Source organism: Phalangium opilio, unplaced genomic scaffold (genome assembly GCF_054372755.1).
Source record: "Phalangium opilio isolate 3A_F unplaced genomic scaffold, DU_Popi_V2 ptg000113l_1, whole genome shotgun sequence".
Classification (NCBI taxonomy): Eukaryota; Metazoa; Arthropoda; class Arachnida; order Opiliones; family Phalangiidae; genus Phalangium; species Phalangium opilio.
The window spans coordinates 3,716,252-3,736,440 of NW_028324209.1; the positions used below are offsets into that span (position 1 = coordinate 3,716,252).

Here is a 20,189-nt window from a genome sequence, read left to right on the forward strand (position 1 = left end):
TTTGGAACAGATACCGATTTTAATCGATTGTTTAATCATTATTTTATCCAAATGAAACTGATTATCAAACGATTTTATAACAATTATTAATCGGTAAATTAACCAACCCATTAATCGGTAAAAATCGGTAAATTTAACTCAAATCCATCACCGATAACTTTATCAGATCGATTTGTACCCCTAACTAGTATGATTTTTAAATTAAGAGAGGCTCCGTTTAAAACAGGTCTGAAATATGATTTTTAGATAAATTATTCTCTAGATTAGCTTTAAAATCAAGTATCAGTTATAATTAACCGAAATCAAATCAACCTGTTATAATTTATAACATCTCAAAACATTCAATATGAATACAAACACTTGTTCCACAAAGCACAAAATGTTTCGTAACCTTTATAGACTCGGCCATAAAAAAGAGTGGAAGAGACAATAGAATATTTCCTATTCTTTTATATATATTTCTTTCCCTTTCTTTCTCTGTCTGGTAAAAGAACATATTGAACCATAAGAATGTAGGCTTAAATAAAAATAACTCGGAAGAACAGAGGGGAAGCTACTATAAGAACTATATATTCGACTTATCGGCGATTCACGCTTGAACGGGCATTTTCTATCTACTTGGCTGCATTCTATACCCCGTCACCGTCTTCCCTGCCCTCTCTCGTCTTTTATTCTTCTGTATTCTTTGTCTGGAAGAAAATGCCCTTCTCTCTCTATAGTTTTAACTTAAATCCAAATTAATTCTCAAAGCGACTCGAACTTCCTTTTGACACCTATTAACGCTTCCAACATCAAAGTGTAAATAATATTATTTTGTTTGGGTATCGCGGGCCTGCTAACGGAAGTAATCGGTATACTAAACTGCAGACTATGTGAAACTGAGATGTCCAGCTCTCAGTAAGTCTCTAGTATTACGAAGTATAGGAGGTGTGATATTTCTGGAACATATCTGATGAACTTATTGTAATTACGATACAATTTAATTAACATTAACAATTGAAAGTGTGTCTGCTTAACTTTCAAGGCACTCAAATATTGTAAAAATACCTATATACCCCTTTTATTCTGGCTTTTCACTACGTTTTCTGGGAATTTTCAGGGTAATTTTTCTCTCGGTGTAACAAAGCACCGCGTTCGTCTTATTTAAATTAATGCATTCGAAGCGAGTTTCTATTATAGTAGTTCTTCAATTCCCTTTAACGTTTTCTATTAACGCTCAAAACGCGAACGTTTTTCTTTTCTATTAGACTTCACCCTGAATTAAAAATAAAAGGACAAAAAAACTCTCGAGATCGTGAAGAGCCTCTTGAGTTCATCACCACTTATCCACGTTAGAAAGTTGAATAAGGGAAGCGTTAGACTGGACAAATTCCTAATGGTTTAAGACGAGAGTCTTCCGATAGATTTTTTTTTTCTTTCACATCTCCACTAGAAAGGCTATTGATTTTGGCCAGTGGTATTATGGGTATTTTTTTTTCCTTCCTTATAAGAGTAATTCTTGATTTCTTTATGAATCAAGTAAAGTTACGCTACTAAGTTTACTTTACCCACGTTCCTTTAGTGTTTGGAGCTTAAATTAGAATTTGTAACAATGAATTTAACCAGGATATTTTTAGACAAGATGTTCTTCTACAATATTCATTCATTTTGGACTATTTGTGTTGTATATTACTATAATATTTTCGTTCATTTTGAACTGTTGTTTTTAATTGCATCGCTTTGTTTAAAAGTTATACTAATTTGTATTTGTACATTTTCATTATCTTCTAGAAGTCTTATCACATTGAAAGTGGCACTGTCAGTGAGGTCACGATATTTTGCCCAAGATATTATTAAAGCATGGCCGAATCTCTACGCGCGAAGCAGTCAGCAACCGAGGGTGTAGGCAATTTCCGCGAGCGTCTTCAAGCGGCTAGAAACCCCGATTGCTATGAAACGCACGAAAAGACATAAGAGGAAACTTCCATTCTTTCGGAATTGGTAAGAACTCTTCAATTTCTTCGTTTATCCTCTTTGTATTGAAGTGATCCTTAAATGTACCCAAGCACGATTTTTCTATCAGCGATAGTCAACGCTTAAAATTAAACATACTCGCTGCCAGTTCATTTACGCATCATTTTAAGTAATATTTAGTTTGGTCATAAGTAACGTATCAACAACAAGTATGACACTAAGAACCAGTAAAGATCAGTTGAAGATAAGGTTACCCGGAATGTTCCCGTCTTTGTAGCGATAAAACTTCCCTAAAGGGATACTTCGGCCTAGGAATTTTCTTTATTGGTCAAAAGAGTGTATAAAATAATGAGTATATCAATTGGAACCATGCTTCTATCTATAATATTAAAGAAGATACAAGCAAATACATTTCCGCAATGGACACTACACTTTTGGCTTTCCCGGGATGCAGTGGGAAGTACCCACCCCTATTGGACGCCAAGTACCACCTGACTGATTCGTATCAGTAAGAAATTTACCATTTCAACAATGGGTAGTGTCATACTCGTTTTCTACGCTACTTACGATATGGTTCATGATTAAAACCCTCGCAAGTTTGTTGCGTACGCTGACTGAATGCTAATTTATTATTACTATGGTTGCCTGTTTTTACGAGCTGGTTACGACAATATTTTTTAAGTACTTATACCTAAGCACGAAAAGGCGCTTTAACGTTCCCTCCCTCCCCCCCGTGACATTACACCCTTAATAATTGCCGCACCGCGCACTCCCAGACATGGTGGACGCCGTTACTTCCCTGCCTCTTTCCTTGAAAATCGCTATTTTTAATTGTCCCCTCGTTAAACGAAGCGTAGAAAATGCAAGAAGGGTGGAAGAGTTTTCACGCTATACCGTATGTAGGCACTTAAGGTATTTGCGCCTTGTGAAAACATTTTATGCAAACAGTGATTTTTATTTCGCTAACATGCGGGGTTAAAGAGTTAAATGGAAAGGTGGCTACCACTTTTTAAAGGTTGAGGTATTTTTGGAAAGCATGGGGTTTAACAGTAGTGTGTAGTGACCATTGTTTTCGGTGTTAAAGATGGTGACCACCTTTGTTCGACTGACATATTTTAATTGGGTTCGTGGGAATGTTGACTGACTTATTTCGTATATTTTGCACTGACTTGGTTATCTTTGTAACACATTTACTTGGTTTTGGTTTAAAACACATTTACTTGGTTTTTATAGTTAGTTTGCTGGTAGTTGTAGATTCTAAAGTTGCTAACACCTGGCATTTTTTTTTTCGTTTTAAACGCATTGGTTTTTGGCCTTGATTCCACTACCCGTTGCTTGGTGTGGTGTTATCCTTAGTTTTTATTCTCATTGTGGCACTAGTGGGGTGTGTGTGTGTGTAGTTACCACTTCCCCATTAAGCTGTAACCTCTTAATATCTAAAAGCGTTTCCGCCATTGGTCCGTGGTCCCAGCCCCTCTTAGGAGAATGTGAGAACGTTGGGATTCGCGGAACCTGCACACACGATAAAAGAGACTTACTCGATAGACGGCAACAAATTGGGCTTCTGACTTTACTCGTCTCGAATTGTCGGCGTCAAGACGGGTCTCTCACTGAGCAGGAGTCTGGCGGGGCCGTCGGCGGCGCCCGATTACGAGATGGGGTCGGAGGGCAACGCGACGAATTCGACGAGCGAACCGATCTATTATTCGATGGACTATACGAGTCCCGAGAACATTTCAATCCCGAGCGAGGCGGTGAGCAACTACTCGTCTTCGGCGGTGGCCGTGGCGGCTGTAGCGGCGGTCAATTATTCGTCGGCGGCGACAGTGGCCAATTACAATTATACGCTGGACTGGGGCCTAAACGGAAGTCTGATGTACCCGAACCCTGGCGAAAGCGACGCGGCTGAGAACGCGATGGCGGGTATGGGAAGTAATTTCTCGGACCCTTACGCCAACTATACTGGAGAAGGATGGCCGGGTAATTCCATCTACCCGAGCGGCTACTCGGAGCTAAGGATCATCCTGACGTCTTTCTTCGTCACCATTATCATGATTTTGATCGTGGTGGGAAATATGTTGGTATGCATCGCCATCGCGACCGAGAAAGCCCTAAAGACCGTCCAAAACTGGTTCATCGCGTCGCTGGCGGTTTCGGATTTTCTCTTGGGTTTGGTTATCATGCCTTTCTCGCTGGCCAACGAGCTGATGGGCTACTGGATCTTCGGACGGGTCTGGTGCGATATACACTCGGCCTTGGACGTCCTCCTCTGCACCGCCTCGATCAACAACCTGTGTCTGATCAGCTTGGACCGTTACTGGTCCGTCACGCAAGCCGTCGAGTACTTGAAGAAACGGACGCCTTCCCGGGCCTTGTTCATGATCTGCTTCGTCTGGGCCCTCTCGGCCCTCATCTCGTTGCCCCCTCTAGTCGGCTGGAACAAAAGAAGTAAAAAGTCCGACTACCCGACGTGCGAACTCAGCGACGATATTGGATACGTTCTATACTCAGCCTTCGGCTCCTTCTACATTCCCGCCGTCGTCATGGTCTTCGTCTACATTCGCATCTTCATAGCGGCGCGCTCCCGCGCCCGTCGCCACGTTAAAAAGCGACACCACTTACCCGAACTCACTAACGATCCCGTCAAGGAAAAGTCCACTACTACCACGACGTGCACTAGTTTCAGCAACCCCAGCCCGCCGGAAAGAGGAAAGGATGACGACGATCGAGAGCCTTCCACCCCGACTGACCACTTGCTGCCCCGCAAAGAAAACGGGGCCAGTGGCAGTGCCGGTTGCGGTTCGGTCGGAGGAGTGAGCGTTATTTCCCCGCGCGGGACTCCCGATTCGCTCGAACCGGCTCTAAAGATAGAAGGCGCGCCCAACAAGAAACCGCGACCGACTTCGGTTGTGTTGAACGCGACGCCCCAAATCATCATAGAGACTCCCCGCGAAAGTCCTCGCAGTTCGCCGTCCCCTCGCCGCCCACGGGGTAGATTCCATAGCGAGGACGGCGACGACGAGGGTTTCGACGAAGACCAAGAAAGGACCGCCTTCTTCGGGGACGACGATGAAAACGCGGAAGACTCGGACTTCCCCCGTGTCTACCATCTCGGTCGCGATTTGAGACCGGGAGACGGCGGACTACGACCGTTTCCCGGACAATACGGCGGATGCGGGGGGACCTTAGCGGTCAACGGTTGTAGTCCTACGGGACTACCCGACCCGGCGGCCGCCCCCGTCGAACCGACAGCCAGAACCGGCTTGTTATCCGCCGTGGCCAAACGCGGAAAGTCCCCTTTCGGTTCGACCATGTCCTTGGCGGATTACGAGCGCTCAGATCCGGACGCTTACGAGGCGGAGGACAGCGGAGGCGGCGGAAATTCTTCCGTTAAATCCGCCACCGGCAAAAAAGTCAAGAAGGTTCACAAGGTTAAGTACCAGTGCGACCCGTTGCCCGCGCGACACACGGCTTCGGACGCCGAACGGCACAAGAGAAAAGTGGCCAAGGCCCGCGAAAGGCGCGCCACCCTGATCTTGGGCTTAATCATGGCCGCCTTCATTCTGGCTTGGCTGCCTTTCTTCGTCTTGTACGTTCTGGAAGCTCTTTGCTCCACTTGTACCATCAGCCCCACTGGGTTCGCCGTCGCCTTTTGGCTCGGCTATTGCAACTCCGCTCTCAACCCCATCATTTACACCATCTTCAATCGGGACTTTAGGCGCGCCTTTAGAAAGATTCTTTTTAAATGACGACGGCGCTAAATTCCAACAACAGTAGCTAATATTAAAAGAAGACAACAACGACTTTAAAAATAAAACAAAATAATTCAATCCCCTTCGGTATGTTGAGATATAATACAAAACTTTGTCTTCCAAATTAAGGGAATTTCGCGAATTATAAGAAAATTAACCACGAAAGAAAAAAATGGAAGTGCCTGTGGAGGCTGATTGTTGAGCCCACTATTTGTATAATAAAAAAATTATTTAAGAGGTGTCGAAGTTTTTGTACATAAACTTGCAACCGAAAAAACTGATCACGCTGTGAAGAAAGGATGTTTTTATAAAATATTAAAATACAAAAAGTCCGAAATTATGTTAAAAACCAAATTCGACTGAACTTTAGTGAAAAACGGAGGTTTTTAATAATAATAATAATAAAAATAAACTGGGATAATTACAGAAAATAAAACTTTTTACTCGAAGAAACATTTTAAAAACGCGCGAATTTCGTTAGGAAAATATCCAATTAAACCGATTTAAAAACAAATCCGATGAATTATTTTTAATTTTAGCGGGAAAACAAATTAAATTAAAAATATTCATTGGAACTAAAAGGTTTAATGGAAGAAAAGAAATAATTATAAATAAACCAAAACAATTTTATTCTTAATTTGTTACCGATAAATCGCGCTACAGTGTGACCTTCACCAAATTTTATAGAGAAACAAACTTAACTAGAAAGAAAAAAAAAACAAATATATAAATATATTTATCGCGGGGTCACGTGACCTTTATGGACGTAAAGAGAAAGCGAGTTTTTATTTTAAAACTTGCTAAAAATACTTCATTTTAATTTCGTTTCAAATGTTTTTGGTTGAAATCATCGACCCTTTGGGTATATACCGGTGCTAATATTTATTTAATCATCTTTGTGATGAACATTCCGATTAATTTTGAATTATTTTTCGATTTGTTTTAAAGCGTGGTTAAGTTGTAATTAAAGTTGAATTGTAATTAGTTTGGGTAGATAATATTCGGTTCTTCAGAGACCATCGCGTAATAACAGACCATGTTTTCACATCAGGATTGTTTCACCGTGATTTAATCATAATAATTTAATCGTAATTAATTAATTATAAATCTACATTAAATAACGTATTTTACGTAAATATCGCAAACTCAGGAATTTAATTACTTAATAATTATCCTAATGAGGGAGTTAAGTTATTCCGCTCTGTGTTTTTGGAAATTGGTGAAATTTTAAAAATTTAGAATAAAATTTTTATTGTTCACCTTAGTCAAGAATTGGAAAATACCATTTCAGATAGATATTTTGAAAATGCATAAAGTCTACGTAACTTTCAAAATTTTATTACTAGACATTAAAATTTGATCATTTGTGATTAAAAATTGTTAAGAATTTTAAATTAAATTAGGGTTCAATCTGAGAACAATTTTTAGAAATTATTTTCCGCTCAAAAAATATCAAATTTGTTTTCTTTAAAATTATAATATAATTAACTCGGTCCAAACAAATTAAAAAAAATTAAACCAAATTAATTCTAATCACAGAGTCGTTTTAACAATTTCTCCCTCATTCATTGTGAAAACATGGTCTCTAAAACTATATCGCCTGTTCCTCTATAAACTGGACTGCGATTCTATGCAATTTACTGAAAAATAAAAAAAAACGTTATTTTATACAAATAAAAATAAAAAATTAAAAATATACTCGGATTAAATCACGGTGAAATTAAAATAATTAAATTTAAACTAAATACATTAGCTAAAAGCGTTGGTTTAATATAATATATTGAAGATCCGAATATTAAAAAATATTTTATTTAGTTTAAAAAGCCAAATATAAAGTATGAGATAGAAAATTAATTACTTATTTGGTAAATAATAAAATAATAAATATAAAACAAACACCCAAATTTAACTTAAATAAAAAAATAAACTCGTGTTTCCAGTTCCAAATGAGAAAACTACAAACAAACAAAAACCAATTCTATAAATTCCAGGTGCTTCTAAACGGTGTTTTTTACGTGTATTTTGCGTGAATTTTTAAATATATCTCTATATATATTATAAATATATAAATCTCTAATATATATATATAAAAAAGCAAATGCGTACGTTGGAAATTAAACAAACAAACACTTTCACACACGCACTTACATATGATTATTGATAAACAAAAACAACCATAAAAACCAAGTGATGTGTATATTCATATTTGCAAAGAAAAAAGAAATCTAACGCGCACGACACTTAATCAACGAATACTTATTTTTTATTTTTAATTAATTTATTTATTATTTATTTATTTAGTTTGGGGATAAAGGGTGTCTGGTGATTTGCATATTTTAACAAATAGAAGGTTTATGGTGGATAATTTTAACTCTATAGTGCTTGAAGAAATTACATTTACACTGAGAAAAGTTTATAATTAAGTTAATTTAATTTAATTTAATTAATTAAGAAAATTGTATCTATATTTTTTAATATTTTAGAACGAAGTTTAGTTAAAAGAGGCCAAGAAGTGATATCTAGTTTATTTGGGAGAAGGTATAAATTCGCACCACATTTCCAGCTTTATCTCCAGTCCAAACGTAGGTCCGGAGTTAATCCCCGCCTCTAAATTAGAACCAGCAACTCATTGGTTCTTGAAAACTCACGTCAGCGCGACGCGAATGACGAAAATTCCGTATTTTCCGACTGAGGAGAGGCAGCGAAATAGCCCGGCCTCCTTTTACGTCCCCCCTTGTATTTTGAAAGGGGGACTGCAGGACTATGGCGCGAATACTTAGGCTACTTAAACCTTCTCCCTAATAAACTAGATATCACTTCTTGAAGAGGCCAATAATTTAGTGGTTTTCCTCTCAACTCTATTGAGGATATAGAATTTCCTTTTCTTATCGTTAATGGAGTAGAAAAACACTTCATTATAAAAGCGGTTATCCCTCCTCATTTATCTAACCCACCTTTTACATCAATAGTGAAATATTCCTCTAAATCTCCCGAACTAGGCAAACTTAACAAAATTTTATTTAATAACTTGTCACGTTAGAAGGTTAGAATTGTCTCTTAGACTGGCTTAATCGTAGTAAACTTAAAATTTGCAAATAATAAAACATTTTTTGATCGTTTACTGTGTTTGAAAAGAAATTATAGAAACTCGTTTAATCTCAGAAATGTAATTTCTTTAAATTTTAATAGTAAAATTACCCTATATTGGTTTAGCAGTTAAAATATAACCATCCCATTTAGTTTGCGTATAAATAAAAATTTAAATAATTTGTTAGCTATAGTTTAAGCACTGCCTTCTCTAATACTAGGCCTTGAAATGTACAACAGAAGCATTTTTTATGTGACATTTTGAATTTGCGCTTAGTAACCGTTAGATGGCTCTTTTCTGAGGCGAATTTTCGCGATGACGAAAGTAAATTCGTACTGCGCAGTCTCGCATGACGTCACGTCTTTCGCTTATGGCGGACCAGGAAGGGAAATAAGGATTTTTTAAACTGGACTAAATAACCTGGTCCATGACCATTGACCAGGGCACATCGTCTGCTAAACTAGAGAAGTGGATTTATTAAAATATTGGAGATAATGTCTGTGTCCGAAATCTCCTCATACCTCTCCTAAGCTAGCTCATTGGGCAATCCAAATCAAACTTAAGGTATTTCATTGGCAGTGGCAGTTTGTGGGAAAATCTTAAGGGCTGTGATGGGTTGAAATTTCCTTGCAGACGCCATTGACACGTGTCAAAACATACACCAAATTGAAACTAGTATTTTTCGAACTCGGAAACCGTTCAGCATCATGAACCGGTTTATTGACCGGTTTTTTGCTTTCTTTTTCGAGACGAACTTAGCAGATTACACTTCGTTGTTGCTAACAATTTCCCATAGTTTTGAATTTTCCGCCAGTTTATAACCTCAGAAAAGCGACATCTAGTGCCATTTGTGAAATCCTAACTGCCACCCCCCTTTTATTCCAATCGCAAGGCCTAGTATTACAGAAGGCAGTGGTTTAAGGTAATGGCCTTCATGCATAATGTCTTTTCAAAGAGCGTTTTTTCACTTAACCAACCTAAAATGACTACTTCCAAGTTGGCAGCTACATTGAAACAAAAATATTATAAATACGTCGTAATTCCAAGTGGTCTTATACGAATCTATTAAATTTCTAGTTTTTTTTAATCCAAAATACATTTCTAAATTATATATATTATAAAAACCAAATAATTAAATTTCGTGGCAAAATAATTCACCGGAAAATGGTCCCATTTAAAAGCTAAATAACCGCAAATTAAAACGACTACTTAAAATTTGGTATAACATCCCTTGAAATTGAAAATATTGACCTTATGACCCCGTAATTACAAAACACATTCGTATAACGTTTAAAATCATTTACTCGTAGACGTAACCAAAATTATTTAGATAATAGTTCTTTTTAAGTATCAAATATGGAGAGAGAGAAAAACTGAAACTAAAACCACACCTTAAAATATTATCGCGTCACATCAACTATATAGGGACATTTCCGTAAAAGTGTCATTAGGTCTTAATTATATTTTGTCCCTATATACACGCGATGTAACACGAATTTTCCCCGGCTCATTTTCCCGCCAATTTTGTATTCAGTACACGAAATTCCTCGCGCGCAAACTACCCTGACCTTACGAAGGCACGTATACGTTTTGGCGCGTTATTTCTAAGCCTTGGTCGTATAATATCATCAGAAAAAGTTTAGTTTTAATAAAAATAACTGTAGGACATTCCAGTTGCGAATTACAGCTGAGGGAATAAACGGTCTAGCGATACCCAATGTACTACAAAGATTAGTAATACCTTACTTTAACTTGGGATGGACTAAATAAAGGCTAGACTATACCTAAGCCTAACGAGAATAGTTTTCTATATGTAATTGCGAGTATTGGGTGGTGTTACGAATAGAAGGAACAGCGTTAAGATTAGGCTTAGGAGAAAATTGTTCTAGATTCGTTTGGAAACCAGAGCCCCACCTGGTCTTCGCTTTCGAGTCTTGGAATTGTAATTTAATTGGCATGGAGTAATTTCGTCGGAGTGAAAATGAAAGGTTCCTTAAAAGCGTGTTACATTACAACTATACGTCTCTTTAAATATTCCTCCATTGTGGCAGATATAAACCTTACTTTACTGTATAGTTAACGCGATAAATAACCCGTTATTTAATGGGACCTTATACCATATTCGAATTATTTTGCGACGAAGAAAATTTAAATTAGTTACTATATTAAAATTAACTGTTTCTTAGAGAAAACGGACCTTTCGAATTAATAAAATCCCACCTACCATAGAAAAAAATAAAAATTTAATAAAAGTAAAAATAAAAATAAAGCTAATTAGTTCTCACCCAAATTATTAAACAAAAATTAAAAAAATAAAATCATTTTTTCGGTTTTCTATCTTTTAGAAAAACACAAGAGAATAAAACGCAATTAAAGCCCCATTTTTATTCTCTTGTAAGATTAATTATAGGAAAGAAACCGTAAGGTATGCCTGTTTTAACAAGTTATAAATTTTACCCCAAGTATTTTAAAACCCTTCTAAATTTTGCCAAAGGACTTTAAGTAAATAAGACAGAGGTTTTTCAACGTAAAATTCAACAAATAATTTGGAAGGAGCAGCTGTTTTTGAATAAACATCCGACGACGTAGTGGTTTTTTTTTGGTTTTATAAACAGAATTTCTCATTTCTCGTAATTGGTATTGTGTAATTAAAACAATAATTAATCAACTAAGACGTTTTTAGCACAAAATAAATCTTAATTGCTGATAATATAAGACACGATAAAGTTATAAAATTAAGTCACAAAAAAATGAAAAACCCAAACCAGTCTTCACTCTATAAAATTAATTAAACTAAAACATTTAAATTGAAATAAACAAACAAATCCGGTATGCAAAATAAAAATCACTGTACAAAGGTATTTTATAACGCTAAGAAAAGTATGGTTTATTGGAAGAAATTTCACAGTTTTTCGATATTAGACTGATGGTGTTAAAGGTTATAATGAAATACCGCGATTAAAAATTTGATTTAATTTCGCATTATCAAATTACTTAAATTAAGTTTAATTTCACCGCGAAAATTATTTTGTTATTAGACTTGAATTTAAGTTTGATTTCACATAAATAAGTTGCTTAAAATTGACTTTAATTTCACATCATCAAATTGCTTAAAATTGACTTTAATTTCACATCATCAAATTGCTTAAAATTAAGTTTAATTTCACTTAATTAACTTGCTTAAAATTAATTTTAATCGCACATCATCAAATTGATCGAAATTAAGTTTAATTCCACGTCATCAAATTGCTTAAAATTAACTTTACTTCATCAACAATGAAACGTTTGATTTCAAATCAAAAACACCATTTAGAAATTCAAATCGTGACATCATTTACAATTAAATTTTTAATATTGATTTGAGAATTTAACGCGGTATTTCATTAGACCTTTAAACCACGCAAAGAACCGTATAAATATAAAATAAATTTTACCAAAATGCGTATTTTCTGTGTACATAAATCCCGTATTCACATTTTTGGTGGAATTTTGAAAATTTTTAAAAAAAACAACCTAGCGATAAACAAACCCGCTCTTAAAAACAAAACCATACCCGGAAAATCCAACTGAACAATGTTTTAAGTGTTTTCCGTCTCACGTATATATTATATATAAATAAGTACATGTATATGTATAAATATGAAAACAAAAAAAATAATACTTTGTTTTAAAGAAAAAAAATCTCATAAAGAGTTGAACTGATTTGAACCGATTCAGCTAGCGCAATAATGTACCGACACACTCCTATATGAAATAGGAAACTAAATACAACACAAAATGGGGTTTTAATTAAATATAATTTAATTGCGTGTTAATTACTTAACTTATTAGTGTTTTAAGAATTAAATAAGATTATTGTTGATAACATAACCTTTTATCATATATCTATATAAAAATTAAACAATAATTAAAGGGAGTTTCGGAGTTTGCGCGGAACGTGGGAATTAAACGAGATTGGGTGGGAAATATCTAATTAATAAATTATTATAAATTTAATTAAATTAATTATAAGGGGATTGAAATAAACAAAAACAACAAATGTGCTATTGTTATAAAAAATAATAAAAGTTTAAACACATTTTAAGGTTAATTTTCAAATATCTATACTTGGTTATTAAAATTTAAATAATTTTTATTGCAGTTAAAAATTTAAAACGAAGCCATATAAAACGCGCAGAGCGTGGAATTTCGGTAAGTGGAATTTTTTTTTTTTAATTTTTCCTAATTTTCTTTTTGTAAAATTGTAAAAATAACTATGAGACAATATGTAGGACTACTATTACTGCAACCATTTTATTGTTGCGTTTGGGCATTGTATAGCCGCTTTTATAGTCCCATTTTTATTTCATACGACCCCTGAGAAATTGAATTGTTTCTCTTTTGGGTTACAGTTACAAGAATATTCCACTCGGTATAGTATTTGAGCGGTTTATTCACCCTCAAATTCCCATTGAAACACTGTTTTTCAATTTATATTGTTGGGGGAAAAGCAAGGTTCTTAAAAAAATGGGGGATTGTACCAAATGACTTGGCACTACTATTGCGTTTGCGAATTTCCCAAGGGTAACTTTGAAAAATGGACCCCAAATTCACAAATTTCCATATAACATCACTCTTTTTTTTTCTTCTATGTCTCTAAACATTTGGAAAGAAAAAACGTTATACTTTAAAAATTTAGATGTTTCATTTTGGGTTGGGGATTTTTTTGGGAAGGGGGGGTTATTTTAGAAATACATTAATTAATGGTTTATGCAAAATTCGGAACATTTTGACGCACCCTCGTTTCAAACTTACATCGAGTGGTACACGCTAAATTTTAAATTTTAATAAACAAAATAAGCGTTTCGTCCACAGTTGTGGTTTTAAGCCTAGTCCGAGTATTGAAAAAAAAAAAAAAAAAAAGAGAATTTAAATCGAATATCGAGCCGAGTTTCTAAAAGTCTTTAGAATATCAAGAATTTATATTAGTCCATTTCTAGTTTTAAGTATTTATCCAGTCCCCAAAATGTGTTTCGCAACAATGCAGATAATCATTCGAGTAAAATTCAGGAAAATAACGACTTAAGCACGATCGAGTCATGTCGTCTGCTAAAGTTAAAAAAGCTGAACAGAACCAGTCTTCCTGAGCAATCTGGGAAATAGCACACACTTCCTCTGGTTCAAAACCAGTTTATTAATTGACTTGGATCAGTTTTAAAATTCCAGAAGCGGGGGTTATTGGTCCTATCGAGTCTCTTACTTGAGCCCCACGTTTTATCCACCCTTTATTTTTTTTCATTGAAATTGTAAGGCGAAACGTTATAGAACTACTGACTTGGAAATTTTCTAAGCGAGTTACAGTTAGAGTCGTAGGCATTGCTGGAAAAGCTCTCGGATAACAGATGGCTTAACTAATGACGTCAAATTTCTCCGCCATATCTCGGTTGGTTCCAGCACATGTCTCGGTTGGTTCCAGCACATGTCTATTTTAGAAAGTTAGGCTTAGCTAAGGCAGGCGCGTGTGTGGCTAAGATATTTGCCGCAAGAACAATTGGCGTTTTACGACTTGTCTCTCCTTGAGTCTGTGCTATAGTTATCTCTTGTTATTACGAAGCTCCTCCCCTCTCAAAAACACAGATGCTTCTAACGGCCACTGGGACAATTAATTCGACCGTTTTTTTTTTCTAGAATGGGCCGCTATGGCCAAGATGTATCACGGTGTATTCTTTTTAGTGTAGTTCTAAGGGTTGTTTGATACCTTATACCATTTTTCGTACATGTCCATTGGGGACTAGTCGCTGATTTGATGTAAAGAGCTTTCCCAGCTGCGGCTCAATTGCTAAATCTTGATGTCTTAGCTCGCTCCAAAACCCTTTGTTTAGGTTTTATTATCTGACTTTAGATTGCTGGAATCATTCTAAGAATTTTAGTAGTCGTATGGCTGTTTTAATAGTTGAAATAATTTTTGAATCAAAAAGTTACAAGCTCTTTAAACTGCGTGAATCACTCGAGTTAGGAAAGTTAGTGAAGAGTTCAAAGTTTAAGAAGCTGTAGGAACACCCAATGGTATCTTAAAATGATGAAATGATTTTTTTTGTATTGTAAGAAGTGCGTAATGATAAATCTTAATCTTCATATTATGGTATGTAGGAACTTTCATTCAGACCATAGAGCGCGTTTTTGTATAATTGGATAAGGTTGGAATCATCAGAAAAGTCTATATTTTCAAGGCTGGGATACGGTACTTGTCGCGTCCTAGTGTGCCACGCGAGAATCTGAAACGTAATTGGTTATACGGATTGTTTCTTAAAATTCTGCCATAAATTAAGGAGTGTGGTGTTCTTTGGGTGTTTTTGAATCGAAAATGCGACTTCTATAACATCTTGCCGTTCGGCAACTTGAACATTTTCGATTTGAAATCGCCCAAAAAACATCCCCCTTGATTTATGACAGACTTATCAGAAACACCCTGTATTTTGAGAAATTATGTCCATGGTGTTACTTAAAGCGCGTCATTACCACTGTGCAATCGTCAGCCTTGGGTTCCAAGTCCTCGAGAGTAAGGTTTAGGGAGAGTAAAAAGCTGTCTTCCAAGTATGATATCACATAGTTCATTGTGGCGTTGGGAAACATCCTGAATATCTTAATCGATACGGCGAAACCAGCCATATCCATTGCGAAGACTCGGTTTTCCATATAAGGGTCGTGAAAACCAATTACTTTTCCGTTTACTACGATGGGACTGCTTAGTCCGAAATCGTTGATTAGGCCCACCGGCCAAACTGATGCTTTAATTGTGTCTCGCATCTATAAATTGAAAAAAAAATTTAAAGTAAATTCACGGACTTGACCTTTGTCTTTTGAAGGCCATGATAATTTTTTTGAAACTAATCAATTATGTTTGTCATGCAGTATTACAAACATGATATGATTCAAACTATTTACCTCTTCAAATACCCTTATATCGTAAGAGTTGTCGTCATCCGCGAAGTACAACACACCGTTTCGAGCGTGATCTCGTAACCACTCCATAGCTTTCCTACGACTCGCGACACCTTTACCGTACTTGAGTTCCTTAAATTCTTCAGGTGTTGGTCCAGCCAAATAAGCGTAGTTTATACCGGATGCGCGCAATAGTTCAGCTACTTGTTTCGATAGTTTATCCGCGTCTTCAACGACAATCCAGTGGATGTTCGGAACCAATCTCAAGGTGTTAGACAAACTCGTCATGTCGGCCATTCGCGTAGGTCTCGGGTAGGTTGGCGTTATGACGTATATCTTGTTGGAAGTCTTACTTGGTAGGGCGTCGTAAAAGAGTCGGTAGGCGTTAGGGTTGAGTAGAACCGTCACCACGCTAATTCCGAATAACAGAATGGAGTTGAGTATCAGCCAGAAGTGCTTTCGACAAAAATTGCGAAGGGAAAAGGGAGTAAACATAGTATAACTCGTTGAAGTTCCAGCGCTTTAGTATTTCGATATTTAGGTATAGCTAGATTATCCGCCTGGATTTAGGCTTAGGAATTAGTATTTGAATTTGAAAATTCTCGGACGAAAAATAATTAGTTCACGAGCTCAAAATGGTGTAACTTCACGTGCTCAAATTGAACCTTTTAAAATAAAAATAAGAATATCTTAAGTTTGAACAACTTTTATCTCGGTGACTAAAAAAGATAAAGTTATGAAAACGCGTGAAAATTATACAACTTATATTAATATATTTATTATACATATCTTTTTATTATTGTTCAGCTCTATTAGTTTCTATTTTTACTTTCTTGCTATTTCATTCCCGGTGCATTCCATTCTCACTTTATCAATGTTTTAGGGCAATTGGTTTATGAAAAGTAAAAAGTTAGGTTAGAAACTGCGGCCGTTCCCCAAATTTAGCAAATGTACTACTAGCTCCATTTAGTAAATGCTTTTCGGAGCAATGAGAAGCTGAACGAAGATGTTCGAAGTTCGCAGCGCGGCGCTTCAACGCTTCTTTGATGATGGTAATTAGGTTTGCTCTAAGGCTCCGTTTGATCTCGTTTTCTTAACAGACACTTTCAACAACTATAGCAATATCGCATCGACTAGTAACGTGTACTAATCATGGTTACTAGCTTTAAATGGTTTGGTAATTATTCAACCAATAATTATTAGAATAAGGAAGCTTTGACGTAACACCCATCACGTGATGATGTGGTAACTTCCCTGATCCTCGCGGGCGTCAAACCTCGAGAGAAGAAGTATATTAGTATGGCCTGGTGATTGAAGCGCGCGTATATTCTGTCCACTAGAAGCAATGAGTTTGAAAGGCGGGGAGTATGAGATACACTTAAAGACGCGAGTACCCTTCGTTCTCTTTCCTCCGGCCTTCCCGCTATATTACCTCTTGACTATGACGATATCAACAAGTATTCGGTTATACTCGTGCATCCTTCGCTTTTGGAGTTTCCGAACGAGGGTAATCACTCTACGCACTCTCTTTACTCGCTTCGCTATCGAACGCTATATAGCTTTCTCTCAAGACGTCTACGGAGTCCTCAGACCTTACATTTCCCCGGAGGAATTACAAGGCGCGTGGTTTCACCAGACCCACTGTTACCCCGTAGGCTCGCGCTACCTGCGTGCGATATATCTCACCAATGCCTGTTAAGATTTTCCAAGAATCGAAGGCTAAAGGTGGTAGCGGAAGTATATAATACTTCTCTTCGAGAAAAGTGTACCACTAAGCGGAGTAAATGTTACATGATTCTTCCCAACATTATTTTACATTTAAAGCAATACGCGATAAATAGTTCCCTCATCATTACACTATTTGCCAAGGCGCATGCGCTCGTGGATTTTTGTCCCACGTCAAGACAATCAAGGTTTGTGGGTTGATTGCTGAGGATTTATTACCAAACAATTATAGAATTCACCCTGGCACGGTGCGATGCCCATCTGAAGTTTGATAGGCAGGAGAGCAAACAGAAAGGGTGTGTGAGCCTGGGAAGAATCATGTTACAGAACTAAAATATTAAGAGGATACAGAGTGTCTACTTCTTCTATTATCCCCTTCTGGTGTTAGGTAGTAGTGTTGGGAGGAAACTACTGCATAAATGGAAACTATACACGCGTATATGCGTCCGATAAACTGAATTTATACTGAAGGAAATGGATGGAAGTCAAGGGGGGAATTACGTGGTATCCACTCGGCCTTTGAAAGGGTTGATAAAACTCCTTGTTCTCTGCCTACAAATACTCTCTCTCCGTGTGCTGGATACTAGGAAACCGGTGGTCACGCATAGCGTGCCGGGTTTTGGTCTACAGTTGTTGTTGTGAAATTTACTAACTCCTCCTTGACTGATCATTGCACCAGAACCTTTTGACCCGTTCGATTCTTAAACTAGTTTTGTAAGAAAACGTTTTATTTGAAAATGGCGGCCGGATCGAGTTACTAATCCATGTATAGCGTTTATGGATTAAGTGTTAAACCCATTCTAGCACTGTCAAGGGTAGGGCTTTTGAAGATGGGTACTGTCAAAGGTGCAGCGTGTTCGAAACAACACCACGCATTCATTCAATCATTCACTGTCTCTTTCATCAATCGTTATTTTCATGGTTTTTCATCGACATTGCTTTGTTCTCTTCTCTATTGGTTCATTTTTTTCCACGAACAATCGGGAATTCGGAACCAGATCTCTCTCGCTTTTTTGAAGATTCCTACGAAATACTTCAGTGTTTCCCTCTCTTTCGGTAAAAATTTTCTTTTCTGCCAAAAGATAGTAAGGAAAACGTAATGCGAATATCAGAGAAAAAGAAAGTGTATATCGACCATCGTTCTCGGTACTGAAGTTCAAATTTAGGCTGGTTATAGTTCATTGTTCTTTTAGTGGAACTTGGTTGTTAGTAAAGATTTGCGTAGACCAAACTAATAACGTAGAAATGTGCATAATGTAAGGTAAATGTAAATGAAGATGTACTATTTGTACCTTATTTCAAAAACGACCCAAGTATATATTGTACGTGTGTTAAACACGGTGGCAGGAAAATAAACCCTTGAACCTCTAATATGGTTTTAAATATTTTTCCTATTCTATACTCCTTTGAGAAAAAAGTGGGTAAAAGGAGTGTGTTTGTTTTCCGGGTCTACCTCTAAAGACTTTCTCTTTTGGGCGCGAGTCCCTCTGGATAATAAGAAGAAGACTCTTCGACGGGTTGTCGTCGAAGATGGTCGACTCGAACTCGCTACTGTCTCCCAGCTGATCTTCTTTAAGGTTGCGGCCCGGTATAAAGTAGGCAGGCTTGTATAAGGCGGGTATCAGCTAAGGCCTCGAGCCTTGGCAAACTCATCAATCACAGCGAGAAAGTAGGAATTTTATCTTCGTGCCAGCTGGAATATTTGGGAGTGAGAGAGAGAAAATCGGGGAATAAGGTTGCCTGTAAAGAAAACTGGTTAGAGGGATATAAGAGTGCAAAGCCCAAGGAGTCTTGTTGATTGTTGTGGAAATGTAACGTGCATGGTCGAAGTGAAAATTATGGACTGGAAGAGATCGCGAGTCGTGTCAACTTTTATTTCTCTGGGATGCGCACACCGATGCGCGTTATAGTTCTAGCTACGTTAAGGGGAAAGTGGGAACCACATTAGATGATGGGAGATTTAATAGAGAAACATCCATTCACAAATACTCCTTTGGTTTTATCCTCCTTGGAAGTATGGATGGATAGTGGAAGAATAGCGGGTCTTGGCAATAATGGGGCACTGTCACGGGAAGCCCATAAAGGGGTGTATGACTGGCAGAGTGGCCCGACCCTGGGCACCCAAATAATATACTATCAAAAGTAGATTAATCCTCTAGTTAACAGTTCTCTTCGGAATAGGCAGAAGTTGAGAGCGTGTTCATTAACTACAAAAACCCTACGAACACAATGTCTATTCTTGCTCTAAATTCCATTGGCAGTCAAGTAATTGAGCTACAAAAATATTTAGAAACAAATTGTCTCAGTAACCAGTGACAAGTTTATGGAACATATCGTATAAACTTACGCTAACAATTAATCGTAAGGTAAATTAGAGTAGAGATTCTAATTGCAAATGTACGGTAATTATTTTACTAAAGCGACTATATTGAAAATTGCGAGACAAACCAGGTAAGGGAAGTAAATAGCTTGGCTGTAAACTCCAGACTTAAATTCTCACAGCAACATCTATAAATACACGAGAGACACGCGTGGAAACAGCGTCTCGCAAAGTCGCCTTTTAGCGATATTGGAAATTAGTAATTTGAAACTGAGTTCTAGATTTCACGATTGAAATATTTACATCGTCTCTCTTTTATTGATGTTAAATTCTAAAATACTTATTTGTGTAGAGTTTGTTCAAGAGCAGTTTACAAACGATGCATAATAGTAGCTACGTTAAAACCGAGTCTAAGGGGGCTAAAAGTATT

General features: G+C 36.9%; 2 protein-coding genes across 3 annotated transcripts; one reads left to right on the forward strand and one right to left on the reverse strand.

Annotated features, from left to right (window-relative positions):
* The first annotated feature begins 1,775 nt into the window (after positions 1 to 1,775).
* Positions 1,776 to 12,877, forward strand: LOC149623403 (alpha-2C adrenergic receptor-like). Of its 2 annotated transcripts, none has more exons than XM_089853314.1 (2): positions 1,776 to 1,980; positions 3,425 to 12,877. In XM_089853314.1, the coding sequence occupies exon 2, from the start codon at positions 3,609 to 3,611 to the stop codon at positions 5,700 to 5,702; it is 2,094 nt and encodes a 697-aa protein (XP_089709440.1). In that variant the 5' UTR covers positions 1,776 to 1,980; positions 3,425 to 3,608; the 3' UTR covers positions 5,703 to 12,877. The 2 variants fall into 2 exon arrangements, with proteins under 2 accessions (XP_089709440.1, XP_089709441.1); XM_089853315.1 differs by having other exon boundaries at positions 3,499 to 12,877.
* On the reverse strand, positions 9,694 to 16,420 carry LOC149623404 (galactosylgalactosylxylosylprotein 3-beta-glucuronosyltransferase P-like). The gene is made up of 6 exons (XM_089853285.1): positions 15,711 to 16,420; positions 15,292 to 15,572; positions 15,018 to 15,047; positions 13,528 to 13,602; positions 13,314 to 13,428; positions 9,694 to 9,797 (listed from the first exon to the last, which is right to left on the reverse strand). The coding sequence occupies exons 1-6, from the start codon at positions 16,207 to 16,209 to the stop codon at positions 9,694 to 9,696; spliced, it is 1,104 nt and encodes a 367-aa protein (XP_089709411.1). The 5' UTR covers positions 16,210 to 16,420.
* Between the last annotated feature and the right edge of the window lie 3,769 nt (positions 16,421 to 20,189).

Coding starts and splice junctions, on each gene's coding strand:
- LOC149623403 (XM_089853314.1), top strand. CDS start 3,609: ATGGGGTCGGAGGGCAACGCGACGAATTCGACGAGCGAACCGATCTAT.
- LOC149623404 (XM_089853285.1), bottom strand. CDS start 16,209: ATGTTTACTCCCTTTTCCCTTCGCAATTTTTGTCGAAAGCACTTCTGG. Junction 13,603..15,017: donor GGCACACTAGGACGCGACAA/GTACCGTATCCC, acceptor TTTAAAATTTAG/CGTGTACCACTCGATGTAAG. Junction 13,429..13,527: donor TGCATAAACCATTAATTAAT/GTATTTCTAAAA, acceptor CCAAATGTTTAG/AGACATAGAAGAAAAAAAAA.